The 18,422-nt window shown below is 35.5% G+C and overlaps 1 protein-coding gene across 1 annotated transcript; it reads left to right on the top strand.

Moving 5' to 3' along the window:
• The first annotated feature begins 1,461 nt into the window (after positions 1-1,461).
• pgd (phosphogluconate dehydrogenase) lies at positions 1,462-14,506 on the top strand. Its single transcript, NM_213453.2, has 12 exons — positions 1,462-1,572; positions 1,884-1,959; positions 2,040-2,219; positions 2,296-2,361; positions 2,444-2,562; positions 3,043-3,247; positions 3,443-3,632; positions 8,869-8,999; positions 9,195-9,328; positions 10,595-10,694; positions 12,168-12,290; positions 14,048-14,506. The coding sequence occupies exons 1-12, from the start codon at positions 1,481-1,483 to the stop codon at positions 14,165-14,167; spliced, it is 1,536 nt and encodes a 511-aa protein (NP_998618.2). The 5' UTR covers positions 1,462-1,480; the 3' UTR covers positions 14,168-14,506.
• Positions 14,507-18,422: the final 3,916 nt, after the last annotated feature.

Here is an 18,422-nt window from a genome sequence, read left to right as displayed (position 1 = left end):
GAACTGCCTTAATCCTCTGTGGCATCGATTCAACCATATTGACATGATGGCATCACATAGTTGCTGCAGATCTGTTTGCTGCACATCCATAATGCTAATCTCCCGTTTTACCACATCACAAAGATACTGTATTGGATTGAGATTTGGTGACTGTGGAGGCCATTTCAGCACAGTAAACTCATTGTCCTGTTCAAGAAACCAGCCTGAGATTATTCGTGCTTTATGACATGGTGCATTATCCTTCTGGAAGTAGCCATCAGAAGATGGGTACACTGTGGTCATAAAGGGATGGATATGGTCAGCAACAATACTCAGGCTGTGGCGTTGACAGGATGCTCAATCTTGTGCCAAGAATATATCCCCCACATCATTACACCACCACCACCAGCCAGAACCGTTGATACAAGTCAGGATGGATCCATGCTTTCATATTGCTGATTCCTAATTTTGACCCTATCATCCAAATGTCGCTGCTGCTATAGCCTATCCGCCTCAACAAGGTTCAATGTGTTGCGCATTCAGAGATGCTCTTCTGTATAATTGGTTCTAACAAATGGTTATTTGAATTACTGTTGCCTTTCTATAAACTGGAACCACTCTGGCCATTCTCCTCTGACCTCCTGTGCCCACAGATCTGCCGCTCACTGGACATTTTCTCTTTTCTGGACCATTCTCTGTAAACCCGAGAGATGGTTGCGCGTGAAAATCCCACTAGATCAGCAGTTTCTGAAATACCCAGTCCAGCCCGTCTGACACAAACAAACATGCTATATGCTATGTTCAAAGTTACTTAAATCCCCATTCTTCCTCATTCTGGTGCTCACTATGAAGTGCAGCAGATCGTCTTGACCATGTCTACATGCCTAAATGCGTTGAGTGGCTGACGTGATTGGCTGATCAGAAATTTGCGTCGAGCAGTTGGACAGGTGTACCTAATAAAGTGGCCGGTGAGTGTAAATAAATGAAACATCATATTTGGGTGTTTATATCTAATTAAATGTGTTTGTAGTGAAAGATATGACCTTCAGACCTTACTAAAGTACAACTAGCCTAATATTAAAATTGTACTCAACCCATAACTTACCTAATAAATCTAATCGACTGTCGTTATCTATTCATGTAGTAATCCGTTTAATAATTAATTATTTTGATGAAACTTAATATATGTTACACATTATCACAGTGAAGCAATCCTTCTTTCAAAAGCAAACCAATGTCCCAATTCACCTCATGGAAAGTCTAATTCCTCGTTTACTATGCTGCCAAACACTCCTCTCGTACAGACAGCTACTGTCAAAGCACAGTGGGCGGGGCACATACGGGGGGTGGAACAGGAGCTTACAGCAAATGACCGGACTCCAATCTCTGCTCAGAGAGCCTCCGCCTATCACAGCCGGAGATAGGGATGACGCCACGAGCACACTCATCCGTCAGGCGTGTTCATTGGGAGCTGGTGCAGTGCTGCTCCACAAGGCCGTGAATGAGGAAGTTCAGCAGAGACCGAATAACAGCAGTCAAAACCCTCATCGAAACTCTCATTTTTGAACGGAACCAAACTTCAACAATGGCTCAGTAAGTATGAATTTTGCGTCTGAGATGCTGAGTAGTGAAATGTCCAACTTCTTTATCACCTTTGACTTTGTATATTCAACTTAAATGCAATGTAATCTGCTTATTGCACGTAATCAGCATTGACTGTCTCTATTCTGAACTGTCTACTTAATATCTAGCACCTTTTCTCTATGCTCGGACACAGATTTAATGTTGAAGTCTCTTTAAAGTCACCCAGCCAGACTGACGTTTGACCTACTCATGATTTCTTGTAATTTGCACTCTGTAATTAAATATAATCAGTGTTCATTCTGTTAATAATGTCTCCACAGAGCAGATATTGCTCTCATTGGTCTAGCTGTGATGGGTCAGAATCTGATCCTGAACATGAATGACCATGGATTTGTGGTAAGTCACATCAGTGCATTTGCATTTCTCCATGATTTTAACATGTTTAAGATGTTATAACAGTTGTCATTTTTATTTAGGTCTGTGCATTCAACAGAACCGTCTCCAAAGTCCATGACTTCTTAAACAATGAAGCCAAAGGCACTAAGGTGATCGGGGCCGAATCCCTTAAAGACATGGTGTCAAAACTCAAAAAACCTTGCCGCATCATCCTGCTGGTCAAGGCAGGACAGGCTGTTGATGACTTCATCGATAAACTGGTAAATATCACCATGAAATGATAGTCCTAGTTTGTTGTGAGTGACTCAGAAGTTGTCTATATGCTTTATGTTGTAGGTTCCTCTTCTTGAGCCTGGAGACATCATCATTGATGGTGGAAATTCAGAGTACAGAGATACAACGGTGAGTTTGGCCATCTAAAATGAGACCTAAAACAGTTTTCATCATCATGTCGAATCTCAATATTACTGGTCTTCACATATAGAGACGTTGTAAGAGCCTGAAGGAGAAGAATCTTCTGTTTGTGGGTAGTGGAGTAAGTGGAGGAGAAGATGGGGCACGTTACGGACCCTCGCTGATGCCCGGAGGACATAAAGATGCCTGGTGAGGATAAGTGTGTATTAAATGGGGAAAAAAAAAAAAAAAAAAAAATATATATATATATATATATATATATAAATATAAATATGGACTATCTGGACTACCAAGTTTGGCATAATTTATTTGTTTTTGTCAGTAATCTTCTGAAATATTATTTAAACTAAAAATAGTTTAAATTTAATTAATAATGTAATTTTATGCCTGTGACTCAAGGCTGAATTTTAAGCATCGTTACTCGCGACACAATTCAGAAATTATTTGAATATTCAGATTTTGTACTCAAGTAGTACAATCACTACTCCAAACAACTGCACTTTTAATATTTAAATCAGTCTTATGTGGGATTCATTTCATAAATATATAGTTAAAAAAACATCATGTAATTTAAAACGGCTAAAACTTTTTAATACTTTTAAATTAATTGATTATTAAGTGTATTTATGCGTGCACTGCTTGACAGTTTATTTGATTTTGTTTCTTCAGGCCACACTTAAAAGACATTTTTCAGAGCATTGCTGCCAAAGTGGGCACCGGAGAGCCGTGCTGCGACTGGGTTGGAGATGAAGGAGCGGGTCATTTTGTTAAAATGGTCCACAACGGTATTGAATACGGGGACATGCAGCTGATCTGTGAGGCCTATCATCTGATGAAGGACGTGCTTTGTATGAACCATGATGAAATGGCTCAGGTCAGACATCCACTTCCTTCTTCAATTACTGTTCTATTTTTTTTACAAGAACAGTCCATGATGTTGTAAGCCTTGGTTTCCTCCTTCCTCCTTTCTTCTGTATTTTGAAATATACCTCACTCTTTGCTTTCTAATGTGCCGTTTTGGTCTGCTTCCTCTTGAGAGTGAATTCCAGTGTTTTTGTTTTCCTATCAGGTCTTCGAACAGTGGAATAAGACAGAGCTGGACTCCTTCCTCATCGAGATCACAGCCAACATCCTAAAATTCAAGGACGCAGACGGCACTAACCTGCTGCCCAAAATTAGAGACAGCGCCGGGCAGAAGGGCACAGGGAAATGGACGGCTATCTCTGCTCTGGAATACGGCACACCTGTCACACTGATCGGTAAGATAGAGAGTCTTGCGTAATTTCCCAGGTGTGGGTGTGTTTCTGTTATTTAGATAGAGGGTGAGAGTCAGTTGGCCTTATAATAACACCCTGAATGAAGCGCCTCTATAATCAGCTTTACCGTCCACCTCTTCAGCTAATGTTGGCATAGGTGGGATTTTCTGTTCTGTCTTGTGTTGTGGCTTTTGGTGCAGGATTCAACTTCAGGGATGGGCTAATGTGAGACAATTTCTAACTAGGCATGAGCTGGTATAAGATTCTGACGGTATGATAACCTTAAATTAAATAAATATATCCCCATTTCATGCTCTAAAGACTGTTCTTTTTACATGTCTGGGTAAAAAATTACTTTTTTCCCCCCATTGAACACAATATATTTAATTGTAAGAGACGTTTAAAATATTTTAGAACAGAAGCTTCTGATGTTCAGGGTCCTTTTCTGCTGGAAAAGGAAACGAAATGAAATACAATATAAAAAACACGTAAAAAGAATTTCTACCACTGCTCATATGTTCTGGTTTTATCCCAAGCTAGAATAGTTTAGGAAAGGGATTTTTGAAACATACGAACAGATATATAGCATTCCAATTGACCCAGATCCATTGATGGGCATTTTTGGTGTCGTGTCTGGGAATATAGATCTTAGTAAAGATATACATTTGATTATTGCATTCACTACACTGTAAGACGTTTAATATTATTCAAGTGGAAAAGAGTAGACCCTCCAACACACACTTTCTAGATAAATGAAGTGATGTCTTCTATTCAATTGGAAGATTAAATGCATGATTCGAGGCTTTAAATGCAAGTTCATAGACAATGGTCCCCCTTTATAAACTACTCTGAAGAACTCCCTGGCCTTTAAAAAAAAAATTCTTTATAATGACTTCTTTATTTATGTTTTCTATGTTATTTTTATTTTGTACTTTTTGAATGTCACCCAGCCCTGTATGTCAAATGATAACATATTGACTAAAAAAATATGACCTAATGTATTCCCTCACTGTTAACATTGATAAATCTGGCAGATTTTGTGATTCAAGAGGATATGACCTGGGTTGTTTTGTATTAAGATGCACCTCTTTTGTATATTCCTTCTGTTAGATGTTGCCAAGCCTCTTATGTGAAATGATAACATATGAACTGTACAAATATAGTACACTCTGTTTTCTCACTGTCAACTCAAAGTCAGGAACGATATACATTTTATTTTTATGTTGTTTTTCTTTCAATGCCATGGTTGTGGTAGGGTAGGGATAATGTGGTGTTTTAAATGGTAAATGCAAAAACTCAAATAAAAAAACAGCTTTCATATACTGTAGGAATGATATAACCAAACATTTTAGCAGTTTTAAAGGGCACACAGGTTACCCCTTTTTATATATTTATTATAAGTCTTTTGTGTCCCCAGTGTCTTTTGTGTCTGTAAAGTTTCAGCTCAAAACACCCATCAGAGTATTTATTATAGCTGTTTGAAATGTCTGTATTATAGCTGGGAAAAGCTTGTTGATGTTTTTTTTTTTTGCACTGGGCCTTTAAGGCGAGACATCCCTGCCCACCGTTCCCACTTGCCTGTCAGCAACATGCCTTAATCGTCGCCCACGGCTGCCTCACGAAGCAGATCTCATGTAACGTTTGTGAGAAATACTGCAGTAAGAACTTTACCAATTAGTATTTGATGCATTTATTGTGGAGTTGCAACAATGAGTTCACCCAAACACATAGCACAGACACACACACACATAGCGCACACACATAGCACAGTTACACACACACATACATAGCGTAGACAGTCAGACACACAGACATACAGAGAATGACCGTGAGAGAGACACAAGGCTGTGCTGATGAAGTTAATCTGAAGTGAATGGCTGTACTTCATTACACACGTGCACACGTTTTAAAACATGTTAAACTTGTACAACTCACTCTTGATCACGTCTGATGATGATGGATGATCCTAGCAAACTGAACAGATCTTTTATTCCCGGTTGCTTTGCGCTCATCCTGTCTTGTCGATATGAGTATTTGCGTTACTACGGAGACATGTTAATGCGCGCAGCTGTCAATCAGTATTGGTGGGCGGGGGGACTGCACTCCTACGTAAAGTTGCAGTCGATCTGAAAACCACTCCAATTGGTCCACCGTTTTTATGTTGTTAAATTAAAAAAAAAAAAAAAAAAGGACTGGGTGTGTTTATTTCACCCCAATATGACAGTATATACACTACTTACACACATGTATGTCCAAACAGCTAAAAAAGTAGATTTTTCACCTTAGGTGCCTTTTAAAACCTTGATTTTCCCCAAAATAAGGTAAACCTTGAAAGCAGGCATTATCCCTTGCCTATTTCTAATCAATGATGTGTTGCCACTGAAAAATGTGAAATCTTTTCATATTTTCAGACTTGGGCATTTGGTTTTAGGTTGTGTACATTTTTGTTGAAAGGTCTCAGAATAATGCTATTTAACAATGTAATTGTGGTAGTGTAGATGAGACATTTGTGTGAATGATTTGTGACCATCTCTTCATATTTATTATCTATTTTATAACATTTTTGGTGCATATTAAAGGGAATAACACTTTAAAATAGGTAATTTTGGCAGAGAATTTTGTGCATCATTTTTCAGTTTGCAGGCGCAGCTTGTAAAACAGTAAAAAATTAAATAAATAAAGTGAAAATTGCAGAATTTAATTAGAAAAATTATTTTGGTCATATGTTAAAAAACATTTTTAAAATCCATTATGAATAAAGAAACGCTGGCCTGGACCAATAGATGAAAAATATTGTGATTTGAGTTTTGTGATTAGATTAAGTTTTTTTGTAAACTTTTATAAAAATATGTTCCCTCAAGATTGAGCAATACATGTCAGCAATGATGCATTTGTTTTGAATAAAGCAGTATTTAAACTGTAATGTGAAAAGTGCTATACAAATAAACTTGATCTGACTTGACTTGTTTTAAGATTATTGACTGCTTTTTGTATATTAGAATAAAATAAAAATAACATTTAAGGACATTTGCTCTCTTAAAAATAAAAATGATTAAAGATTAGATTTATAAATCAGAAACATTGGCCAGGGCACAAAAAAAAAAAAAAAAAAAACATATTCAGTTTTTTTTTTTTTAATTTGTGGTGAATTAAGGTTTTGAAAACTTAGCAGTGTTTTTTTTTTAGTTTTTTTTTTTTTTTTTTTAACAATTGGTCACAATCAAAAACCAGTTGTGCTACAGTTCTCAATGTGATGCATGCTTTTATAAAGCAGTTTTTACAATCTATGCTTTGTTAAATATGCAATCTAAATAAACTTGACCTGGCTTGACATGTATTTGTCAGATCAGGACATGGGCTTGTTTAGTGTCAGTAAAATAGTTGTTTGTGCAGCGCTGAAGCGTGAGAGAACAGATGTGATTTGTGTGGTTCTAGAGGAGGCTTTCCGTCTTTCAAAAGGCTGCATTCCAGTGCTGAGTTCACCATGACTGGCTGCTTTACGCTAGATATTTGTTCCCTTCCTCCTCTCCTCTTCCCTCACTTGTTGGCCTTGGGTTGGGTGATAATATAATACCAAGTCATGCTGAGTTCAGGTTTTTGTGTTTGTGAATGTGGTAAGCTACTGTTCTCACAAATGTCTGGTCGGTTACACTGCTGAGAGTTACATTAGCAGTGTCAACAGTACCAGATATAAAGTGAATCATACTTTGACTTGTTGAAGCACCGTGGATAATGGCCTATAATAGTTAAACTGTTTTATTAAAGACAGAAGTGAAGATGACGAAGTATTGTCTTTACAAGTGTTGTTTTTCATATTACAATACTTGATTGATTTGATGGGAAGAAAAATTCTTTGTCATAATGCAAAACAGTTAAAGTAAACATTTTTTTGTTGACTTTTAAAAATGCAGAGATACTAAACTAGATACTAAAGTGTGCTTTTATATAGATATATGACTACATAATAATAATAATAATAATAATTATTATTATTATTATTATTATAACTATTTTACTACTATGGAATTATAATTGTATATTGATATTAATAAAGCTAATATAATTATGCATTGTTTTACTTTATTAATAACTGTTGTAAAAAATAATTGTTGTTGTTATTAATACTGCTTTAATACTTCATGCTGTTCTTCATATTGTAATTCATGAAGATAACATAATTATCTATTTGTTGTACTTTTTTAATGACTGTTGTAAATAATTTGTTGTTATTATTAATAATAATAATGGCACATTCTTTTTCATGTTATCAATAATAATAATGCTTTAATACTTCATGCTTATTATTATTATTAGTAGTAGTAGTAGTAGTAGTAGTAGTAGTAGTAGTATTAATGAAGATAATATAATTATGCATTGTTGTGCTCTATTAGTAGTTGTTGTAAATCATCTGTAGTTTTTGTTATTATTATTATTATTATTATTATTATTATTATTATTATTAAAATAATTATATATTTTTCATGTTAATTATAATAATAGAAATAATAATGCTTTAATAATTCACACAGTTTATTTTTTTCCACTTTATTGTCCCCAATGGGGAAATATGTCTTGGACTTTAGGCCCACAATTTCATACACTGAACAGAAAGAGACATCTAAAAACACAAATCAACACAAACAATTCAATCATTAACAAGTATGACAGATTTAAAAGTCTAATTGGTGTAGGTAGAAAAAGATTTCCTTAAATTTCCTTTTATATCTGCACACAGATATAATTTAAATTTTTAATAGCTTAGTCCTGAACTGATTGCTCCTTTTTCCCTATGATTGTCATGGCTTCACTAGCGCTCCAAGCTGAGCTTCAGATTGAACTGTAATGTTTTCATACCACACAGTAAATCTTTAGCGTATGATGCATTCAATCACTGCATTGTAAGATAAAAGACATTATTTTTACTTATTTGCTTTTGTTATTTCTTCTTCTTATTCTTATTAATATTCTTAATATTCTTATTTTGATAAATTTATTGTTGGACACAGTAGCAAAAGGAGAATCTAGGATAATTTAGCAGTCATCCAAAGTATTTTTGCTTGTGTTCTATTGAATAGATTTTTTATTTTTGTTAAATTGAGGTGGGTTTTTTGCGGGGAAAAATTGAACATTTCCTTACGATTCTAATCTCTGAGATGGTCTAATGGTGATTCTAATCTCATTATGCATGCAGAGCTTCGGTCTGTGTAACTGGAGATGATTGTTTGTGTGTGTGTCACAGGGGAAGCTGTCTTTGCCAGATGCCTCTCGTCTCTGAAGGATGAAAGAGTTCAGGCCAGTAAGAGCCTCAGCGGCCCTCAGGGTGTCAAGTTCACTGGAAACAAAGCACAGTTCCTTGAAGACATTAGAAAGGTGGGGTCAAATTAAATGTAGATAATTATAACATGCATAATGTGTTTGTATTTTAATTTGATTGTACATTTGTTAATGTTAAACGCTATACATATTATAAAAATAATAATACCAATAACAATAATGGTTGTATTAAAGGTTTACTGGAGGGTTGTTTTTACTCTATGAATATAATTAGTTTTATTTCTATTTCAGGCCTTGTATGCCTCTAAGATCATTTCGTATGCTCAAGGCTTCATGCTGCTGCGTCAGGCTGCGCTGGAGTTCGGCTGGTCTCTGAATTATGGTGCTATTGCTCTGATGTGGAGAGGAGGCTGCATCATCCGCAGGTAAATCCATCATTTATTTAAACAAAAACATTCCAAAAGATATACAGTCAAAGTCAGATTTAACGTCAGATTTATTAGCATTCCTGTTCAGTTTTCTTTAAAATCCCGAGTGCTGTTTAACAGAGAAAATGCTTTTCTCAACTGATTTCTAAACATCATAGTTTAAACAACTAATTTCTTTTGTCTTTGCCATGATGAAAATAATTAGTATTTAATTACACTTTTAAATAACTGCACACTAGGAGTCATTTATTAAGCATTAGCAAATAGTTAATTCATTGTTTTATTAAGAATTAATGTTACGTACAGTAGTAATGTACATAATGTTAATAGACATAGTACATAATGTTAATAGATATTAGTAGGCTGTTTATAAATGCAGCTACAAATGTAGTGTTCTTGAATTATAAGCACTTTTATGTACTTAATGTTGGTATTTTCATACTTTAATGATCGTTATATAATGAGTGTTACCCATAATATTTTAGTAGATATTATGCATGATGGTGGTTCACTCCACTGTGGCGACCCCTGATTAATAAAGAACTAAGCCGAAAAGAAAATGAATGATTGTAAGATACAAGTATTCGGCTTAAAGTGCAATGTAAAGCCTTAACTAGGTTATTATGTTTATTAGGTTGGATTAATTAGGCAAGTCATTGGACAACAGTTGTTTGTTCTGTAGGCAGTCAAAAATAACAATTTCTTTAGGGGGCTAATATTATTGACCTTAAAAATTGCTTTAAAAAGTTAACTTTTATTCCATGCTAAATAAAATAAATAAAAAGACTCCAGAAGAAAACATATTATAGGAAATACTGCTCCGTTTAAACACCACTTGATAAATATTTAAAAAATAATACAAATTTCATTCATTCATTCTCTTGTCGGCTTAGTCTCTTTATTAATCCGGGGTCACCACAGCGGAATGAACCGCCAACTTATCCAGCAAGTTTTTACGCAGCGGATGCCCTTCCAGCCGCAACCCATCTCTGGAAAAATACAAATTTTATAGAGCTAAAAAGTTTGCCTTCAGCTGTATGCTCATTTCAGATTAATGGTCAGGATGGAAAGCCATATTTCTCTTCTGAAATCATGTGAAACTTCATCTTTTCTCCACCCAGTAAATGTTGTAACTCTATGAAGTGGTCATAATGTTTCATGTAAAAAATCCCACATGCACAGAATGAGGAAACGGTTTGGCTCTATGCTTTCATATTACTTGGGTAAGATATGAATAATGGTCCTGAATCTTTCCTTTGGCAGTGTTTTCTTGGGAAAGATCAAGGAAGCGTTTGACCGGAACCCAGAGCTGCAGAGTTTGTTGCTGGACAGCTTCTTCAGTAAGGCTGTACAGGATTGTCAGGTACAGGAAATGAGCCAAGAGTGACCACAAATTGCTCAGTTTCCTCTAATTGTGACACTACATGACTGTTTACATGCGGTTACATGAAAGTATATGCCTCTTAAAGTTTGTCCAATGGGCTATATGCAAGTGTTTTTCAGCCACCGATAATCTTCTGGTTAAAGTGTGTGTTTTTGATTGTGACCATTTGAAATTTCGCAAGGTTTCTTTTAGAGCACTGATGTAACTTAATTATAACATAATTTGTAATCGACTTAAGCATTCATCTAGTTGTTAAAGTGTTTAAACAAGATGACAGGTTTAAACGCAAGTGCCGTAGAGCAGCAGGCAAGCGCAGACACACCATTGAAAACACTGTGGTAAAACAATTGTCCATATTTTAAAGATAATGCAAGGAACTTCATTTAATACAGTGCTTCTGGTCCAGTCGGAGTCTCCCTTTATATCATATCTCAATCAGGCAGTGATGTTCAATCATTTCAAAGAAACCAGATCAACAGATAAACATGGCTATTTTATAATGCCATGACAGTTCAACATATGTTTATTTATTTATTTTATATAAATAAAATTTTATTAAAAAAAAAAAAAATACATACACCGATTTAAAGAGAACCACAGGTCAGCAGGGAGACTGCAAAAGACCAGCTTCTGCTTTAAGCTGAACTGACTGAATATCTACTATTAAATCTATTCAAAGATATACAGACGGTTGAGTTTGCAGCTGGATATTATTGGGAGATCGCTGACAGGACCAGTGAGCAGCTCCGCCAGAGCATCTGAAGCTCACATGCAAGTTTATTTTACACTCTATGGCAGAACCCCCACTGAGCCTCGCTAGATCCTCCTGCATGGGCGCGTGTCTGTTATAAAACACTCACAGGACATTATTTTGGATAACTATGCAGATATATTAAATAGTTAACACAAAAATACAGAAAGAGAGACTTTCACTTCACGCATAACGTTATTTTTGAAAAAACAGACCTAGATGTAGTTGCAGACGCGATCAGGAGGCTGTTTTTGCACTGAGCGAACAGGAGAGTGCATCATTTTGATATAGCATATTAATAATGGAATCCAAAAATTATACTATAATATTGAGAGTTAATTTTAGGCTATCTCACGGCCCACCTGCAGGATAGCTGCGGCCCACCGGTTGAGAATCCCTGTTATAGAGCAGTTCACGAATCATTCATTCAAATGATTTGTTTTGGTTGAATTATTTACACATTTTACAGTTTTGCAGAAAATATCACAGCCAAATACAAACTGTTTTTTGAGTTTGTGTTTTACACCTTAAAGAAGAATATTGTGTTTCACCAGTAAACTTATTTACTGGCTGGTATATCCTGCTAATAATTTAATGTAAATTTTACTTGACAGTTTTTGTAGGTATGAGGCTTAATAGACATAGAATGTTCTTTATTGAGCACATAGACATGTCAGTTAATTTGGTTGTGCTTTGTGCAGGACTCGTGGCGTAGGGTTGTGAGTACAGGTGTGCAGCAGGGAATCCCCATGCCCAGTTTCACCACCGCACTGTCCTTCTATGACGGGTACAGACACGAGATGCTCCCAGCAAACCTGCTGCAGGTAAACCTCTAACAACCCATAAACTGCAAGAAAAGGTGTTCAGCCAAAAATGGGAAAACTTTTTATGCGTCCTGCCTGTTTACTTTACTGAGAACACATGAATCTGTAAACGGGTTACAAAGTGGAACTTTTCTTTTTGATTCTCTGCTCGAGCCCAGACTTGACCCAATCCGACCCAACCCCTGGGCGTGGTCGGGCCAATATTTCCTGCCACTATCTTTAGGCCAGGCCGGCCATGATCAAGCATTTGTGTTTTATGTTTTACTCATAACTAGACCCACACGGAATCTGCGCGCACAGAATTCTGCAGATTTATGCAGATTTTAAACCCATTATTGATTCTGTTTATTTACTTGAGTAAATGTGTAAATCAGAATTTATTCAGTTTTTATTCAGTAGTTTATTACTTTTTATTTAATATATTAAGGTGTAAGTTATGATACTCCGCTGGATACTCCCAAAATAATTCCGCAGAAATCCGCAGATTTTTACTAAAATTCTCCGCAGAAATAGCAAAAAACGTCCGCAGATTCCGTCTGGCCCTGCTCATAGCTTAATTAGCCTAATTAGGTAAAAAGCTATACCACAATTAAAAATATTCTATGAATATTTTAGCAAAGTCGGTTTAAGCAACACATGTGTGGGTCTACAAACTTCCACAATTCGCAGTCATGCGCAGCAATGCTCTAGCTCCTGCAACAGCATCTCCTCTACTGGCACACATTCACACTGCACTTCAGCAGAGCTGAAGCAGCGCGTATGTAGAGCAGAAACAGTGCATAAACATCAGTGGATTTTACCGATGCATTTATTGGGTAAAATGGCTACTATATACTGTCATTGCATGTGTTTTTGGTCATTACCAATGCACTGTCACTTTAAAAGCATCAAAAACAGATCCAGCACCAAAATGATTGCGCACCGCTACTTCAACACCACTTATGCTCAGCACTGATGCACTGCTTCTGTGTGCGGTATGAAAGCTCTAATCTGGTAACATGGACGCCGAAAAAACAGGTGCTGCTCGCCCGTGCGATGTGAAAGAGGTAATGGCAAACACCGGAGACTTCCATGCTGAACAGACACATGAAGCAGGCATGCCATGGCAGAAAGGATGTTTTTAGAATTATATTTAAGAACGTCTTTATAACTTATTAAAAATAGTCTGGTTTGAATCTGGCTCATTAGTACAGTTAATGTGTCGGACCGGGTCAGGCTCATACACAAGGTGCACAGGCTCGGGTTTGTTTGTTTTTTGTTTTGTTTTTTTGATTTTTGATTTTTTTTGTTTTTTTGGGTTCAATCTAAGCTCTAGTGTAAACAACCGAAAACAAAAGTCTATGAAAACAAACAATAAAGTCATGTGCTTGTATGATATGTGTTTATGGGAGCCTAGATTAAAGCAAGACACAACAATGATAGTTTTGTTGTTGCTTAAGTCTTTGCTAACAATCCATCGGCAAAGTGTGGCTTTACTTTAAATTACAACCAAAAGCAGAGACACAACTTGCATGCAAAATATAAATGCACACCATCTCTTACTAAAATAACCATATTATCATCAGAAAAATTGGATCCAGACGTTATATTATTGGAAAAATAAGGTGTTATGGGGGCACTACTTTCCAAGAATTCAGCAGCCCTGTGAATCATTTCTGTTGATTTTATTTTAATCTCTCTTCTCCTCTTAAACAGCTGTTTTAGCCATTTCTCTCTACATTAGCTAACATCACCTCAAACTTTGCGTCACTCTTTAGGCACAGAGAGACTACTTTGGTGCGCACACGTATGAGCTGCTATCAAACCCTGGGACTTTCATCCACACTAACTGGACAGGACACGGTGGGAAAGTGTCATCTTCATCCTATAATGCCTAAAATCAAGAAGCCACCATTGGTAAAACAGCAGACAACATCCCCTCTTGATGAAGGACCAGAGCAGCTGATCACATTCCTGCAGAAGAGCTGGAGTTCTTACTGAATGAGTGTTCAAACACACATTTCTATTTATACTAGATCATAGTATACACACTATTTGTACACTTGCGTTCTTGTAGTTTTAAGGTGCACTGTTGCAAACACACTATCTTCGAGTGTGTGAGATTTTTCCTGCTGTAAACCAGTCATACTTTGCCCCCAGAGTTCACAGCGTTAACCCTGGATTACGGTGACTATTGCACTGCATTAGGCTAAATAAAGATTTCAATCCCTTTTTAATTAGCTTTTGTCTTCTTCACTCACACACCGTTTACAGCGAACTGGATTCACCCTGCTATTTTTAACAGTAAACGCTGGATATATAACTTGTTTTTGTGTGTACTTCTAATGAGTCGCCAACAGAGGGCAGAAACTCTTTGTTGTGCACTTGTTTACATTAATGTCATTTGCAGATGACTGATTATCTTTTCGAGTATGAAACCATATTAACTCGTATACACAGGATCTACATATTATTTGCTTGCTAACAGTCAGTTGACATTAATATTTCACAAATATGTAACTAAACATTTGTTTAATATTTAACCCTTGTTATTGTTATATATTTTATCTTGACATATTTAGTATCATGTGAAATTGGATTGATGCCATCTCAAGGAACAATCATTTGTGAATTTTATTTTTAAACAGCAAGGCCAAAATATATATATATAATTTTTTTTCCCCCCCAATTTCTGTTTAACGTAAAGATTTCTCTCACATTTCTAAACATAATAGTTTTAATAAGTCATCTCTAGTAACTGATTTATTTTATCTTTGTCATGACAACAGGAAATAATATTTACTAGATAATTTTCAAGACACTTCTATGCAGCTTAAAGTGACATTTAAAGGCTTAACTAGGTAAATTAGTTTAACCAGGAAGTTAGGGTAATTAGGCAAGTTATTGTATAATGATGTTTTTTTCTGTAGACTACTAAAAAATATCTTAAAGGGGCTAATAATTTTGACCTTAAAATAATTTTAAAAAATTGTAAACTGCTTTTATTCTAGCCGAAATAAACCAAATAAGACTTTCTCCTGAAGACAAAAATATCAGACATACTGTGAAATTGTCCTTGCTCTGTTAAACATTCATTCATTCATTTTCTTTTTCAGCTTAGTCTCTTTATTAATCCGGGTACCCCACAGCGGAATGAACCGCCAACTTATCTGGCATGTTTTTACGCAGAGGATGCCCTTTTAGCCACAACCCATCTCTGGGAAACATCCATACACACTCATTCACACTCATGTACTACGGACAATTTAGCCTACCCAATTCACCTGTACCACATGCCTTTGGACTGTGGGGGAAACCTGAGCACCCGGAGGAAACCCACGTGAACGCAGGGAGAACATGCAAACTCCACACAGAAACGCCAACTTACCCAGCTGAGGTTTAAACCAGTGACCTTCTTGCTGTGAGGCGACAGCATTACTTACTGTGCCACTGCGTCGCCCTCCTCGAAAACTAATTCTTCTAAATTCAAATAATAATTCAGGGGGAAGTGGGTGTTGCGGACGAAAGTGAAGAGAGTTGGGGAGTCACAAAAGAAAGTGGGGTGGGGCGAGGCGGGGAGGGGGTGCGTGTGAGAAGAGGTATCAGTAAAAGGAGGTGCCGGATCCAGCTTGTTCCAGCACAAATTAAGCCCTGGCTATAGGTGAATTGGTTCCACTTTATATTGTGGCCTTAACTAATAAGTACTTACACAGGAATTAATAGTTTGTTGCAATGTACTTATTGTGTAAATATATGTATTTACTGTGTACTTATGCTCGATTAAATACATGTATGTAATTACATCTGTAATTAACTTTTGTAATTACATTTGGAAATACACTGTTGACCATCCCTTACACCTTAACCCACCCTTAAACCTACCCATGCCACCAAACCTGTCCATAACCCAACCTTTATCCTAACTCAAAAGCACCACACGTGTTCTCAAATACATTATAAACACAGTAAGTACATTGTATTTATTTTTTGATGTAAGTACATAGTAGTTAAGGACACTTAATATAAAGTGGGACCGATGAATTTAATAACCTAAATTGGCCATAGTGTATGGGTGTTTCCGGGCATCTGCTGTATAAAACATATACTGGATAAGTTGGCAGTTCATACCACTGACCTGCAAAAAATAACCTGCAAAAAATAATGTGTTGACCTGCAAAAAATAAAAAGACTAAGCCAAAGGAAAATGAATGAATGTATATTGCTAAATATTTATTTCTATATTTTATTATGACCTATTTAGTATCTTGTGAATTTGGATTGATGCTATCTCAAGAAAAAAGTATTGATTTTTAAACAGTAAAGTGTGTGTGTGTGTGTGTGTGTGTGTGTGTGTGTGTGTGTGTGTGTGTGTGTGTGTGTGTGTGTTTTTTAATAAACCAGAAATTATACCATTTTGAATAATATTCAATAATAAGTTAATTAATAACTCTGTAATTATTCTATATGTAAATAATAACTCAGTAATAATAACATTATTCAGAAGTGTTTTACTTTTGTTTTAGAGATTAAAAAAAATATGCCAACATTAATGCATGAAGACATTTCCAGTTTTAAAATGATTTAAGATGTTGTGGCCATTTTATTTTAGATTTGAAGAGATTAAAAAATAGTTTCAATTATGTTTGATTTTATATAGATTTAATAGGTTTTTATCACATAGTTTTGATGACACTGTATTGTGCTGGTAGCCATTTACAATCAAATACTTTGTTTCACATGTAACTGTTTGATAGTAAAAACATATCTACTACTCTGCTTTCTGCTGTGTAAGATATGTGTACTGTTAAACCAAGCAATAAACTGTAAATAGGTAGTAATAAAAAAAAAATAGAATTTCCTCCTGGATATTTCACACTCCACTGATATCCTTAATTCACCTTCGACCTCTTTAAAGATCCAAGAGCTAAACAAAGCAGCAGGTGCCTATAACATATATGTGTGAGCAAAGATGTCACTCCTACGTTTAAGGTATAGTTCAACCAAAATGCAAATGTACTCACTATTTACTCACTTTCATCTAGTTATAAACCTTGATGAGTTTTTTTTTTGTGTTGAACACAAAAGAAGATATTTTGAAGAATGTTAAAGACCTGTAACCATTGACCTCCATTGTAATGCAAGGCAGGTTTATTTATATCTTTATATATTTATATTTATTTATATCACATTTTATACACAATGGTAATTCAAATGTGCTTTACATAAACAAGAATAAATGAAACGAGTATGAGAAAATAGCAAATGATAACTGATTTAAAAACTGATTAAAATGTGTTAAAACAGGTTATAAAAGAATGGAAAAGAAAAGAAAGACATAATAGTGTGATCTGTCGGACGTAGCACAGTGCTCATTCAGTAAAGGCACAGCTAAACAGATGTGTTTTAAGTCTTGAGTTGAATGTGTCTAATATTGGAGCACATCTGATCATTTGTTAATAAAATGTGAATAAAACTTTATCCACGGAATTCTAGTAGTTAAAAAAAAAATTATTGGTTACTGTTTTCCAACTTTCGTCAAAATATCTTTTCTTTTTTTGTGGATATTTCACCCAAAAATTAATATTATGTCATCCTTTTTCAGTCGAAAAGAAGATATTTTGAAGAATGTTAAAAACCTGTAGGTAAAACAAACACTATGAAAGTCAATGGTTACAGGTTTCCAACTTCCAAATATCTTCTTTTGTGTTTTAACAGACGAAAGACACTCATGAAGGCTGGAAACAAGGCTGAGAAAACAACGAGATAATATTCATTTTACTGTGAACTTAAAACAAATACTATGAAATTTAGTGGTTACAGGTTTCCAACTTTCTTCAAAATATCTTCTTTTGGTGGATTGTTCACACAAATATGAATATTATGTCATGCTTTTCTCAGCCAAAAAGAAGATATTTTCAAGAATTTTAAAAACCTGTAACCACTGACTTCTAGTAGATAAAAAATGACTATGGAAGTTAATGGTTACAGGTTTCCAACTTTCTACAAAATCTCTTCTTTTTTGTGGATAGTTCACCCTAAATGAATATTATGTCATTATTTTCTTAGCCGAAAAAAATATATATTTTGAAGAATGTTAAAACCCTATAACCACTGACTTCTAGAAGATAAAAAAAATACTATGGAAGTCAATGG

This window comes from Danio rerio, chromosome 23, assembly GCF_049306965.1.
Source record: "Danio rerio strain Tuebingen ecotype United States chromosome 23, GRCz12tu, whole genome shotgun sequence".
NCBI lineage: Eukaryota > Metazoa > Chordata > Actinopteri > Cypriniformes > Danionidae > Danio > Danio rerio.
Note: the sequence above shows the minus strand (reverse complement) of the source record. Positions and strands in the feature narration are given on the sequence as shown.

Coding starts and splice junctions, on each gene's coding strand:
- pgd (NM_213453.2), top strand. CDS start 1,481: ATGAGGAAGTTCAGCAGAGACCGAATAACAGCAGTCAAAACCCTCATC. Junction 1,960..2,039: donor TGAATGACCATGGATTTGTG/GTAAGTCACATC, acceptor ATTTTTATTTAG/GTCTGTGCATTCAACAGAAC. Junction 10,695..12,167: donor AGGCTGTACAGGATTGTCAG/GTACAGGAAATG, acceptor TGCTTTGTGCAG/GACTCGTGGCGTAGGGTTGT.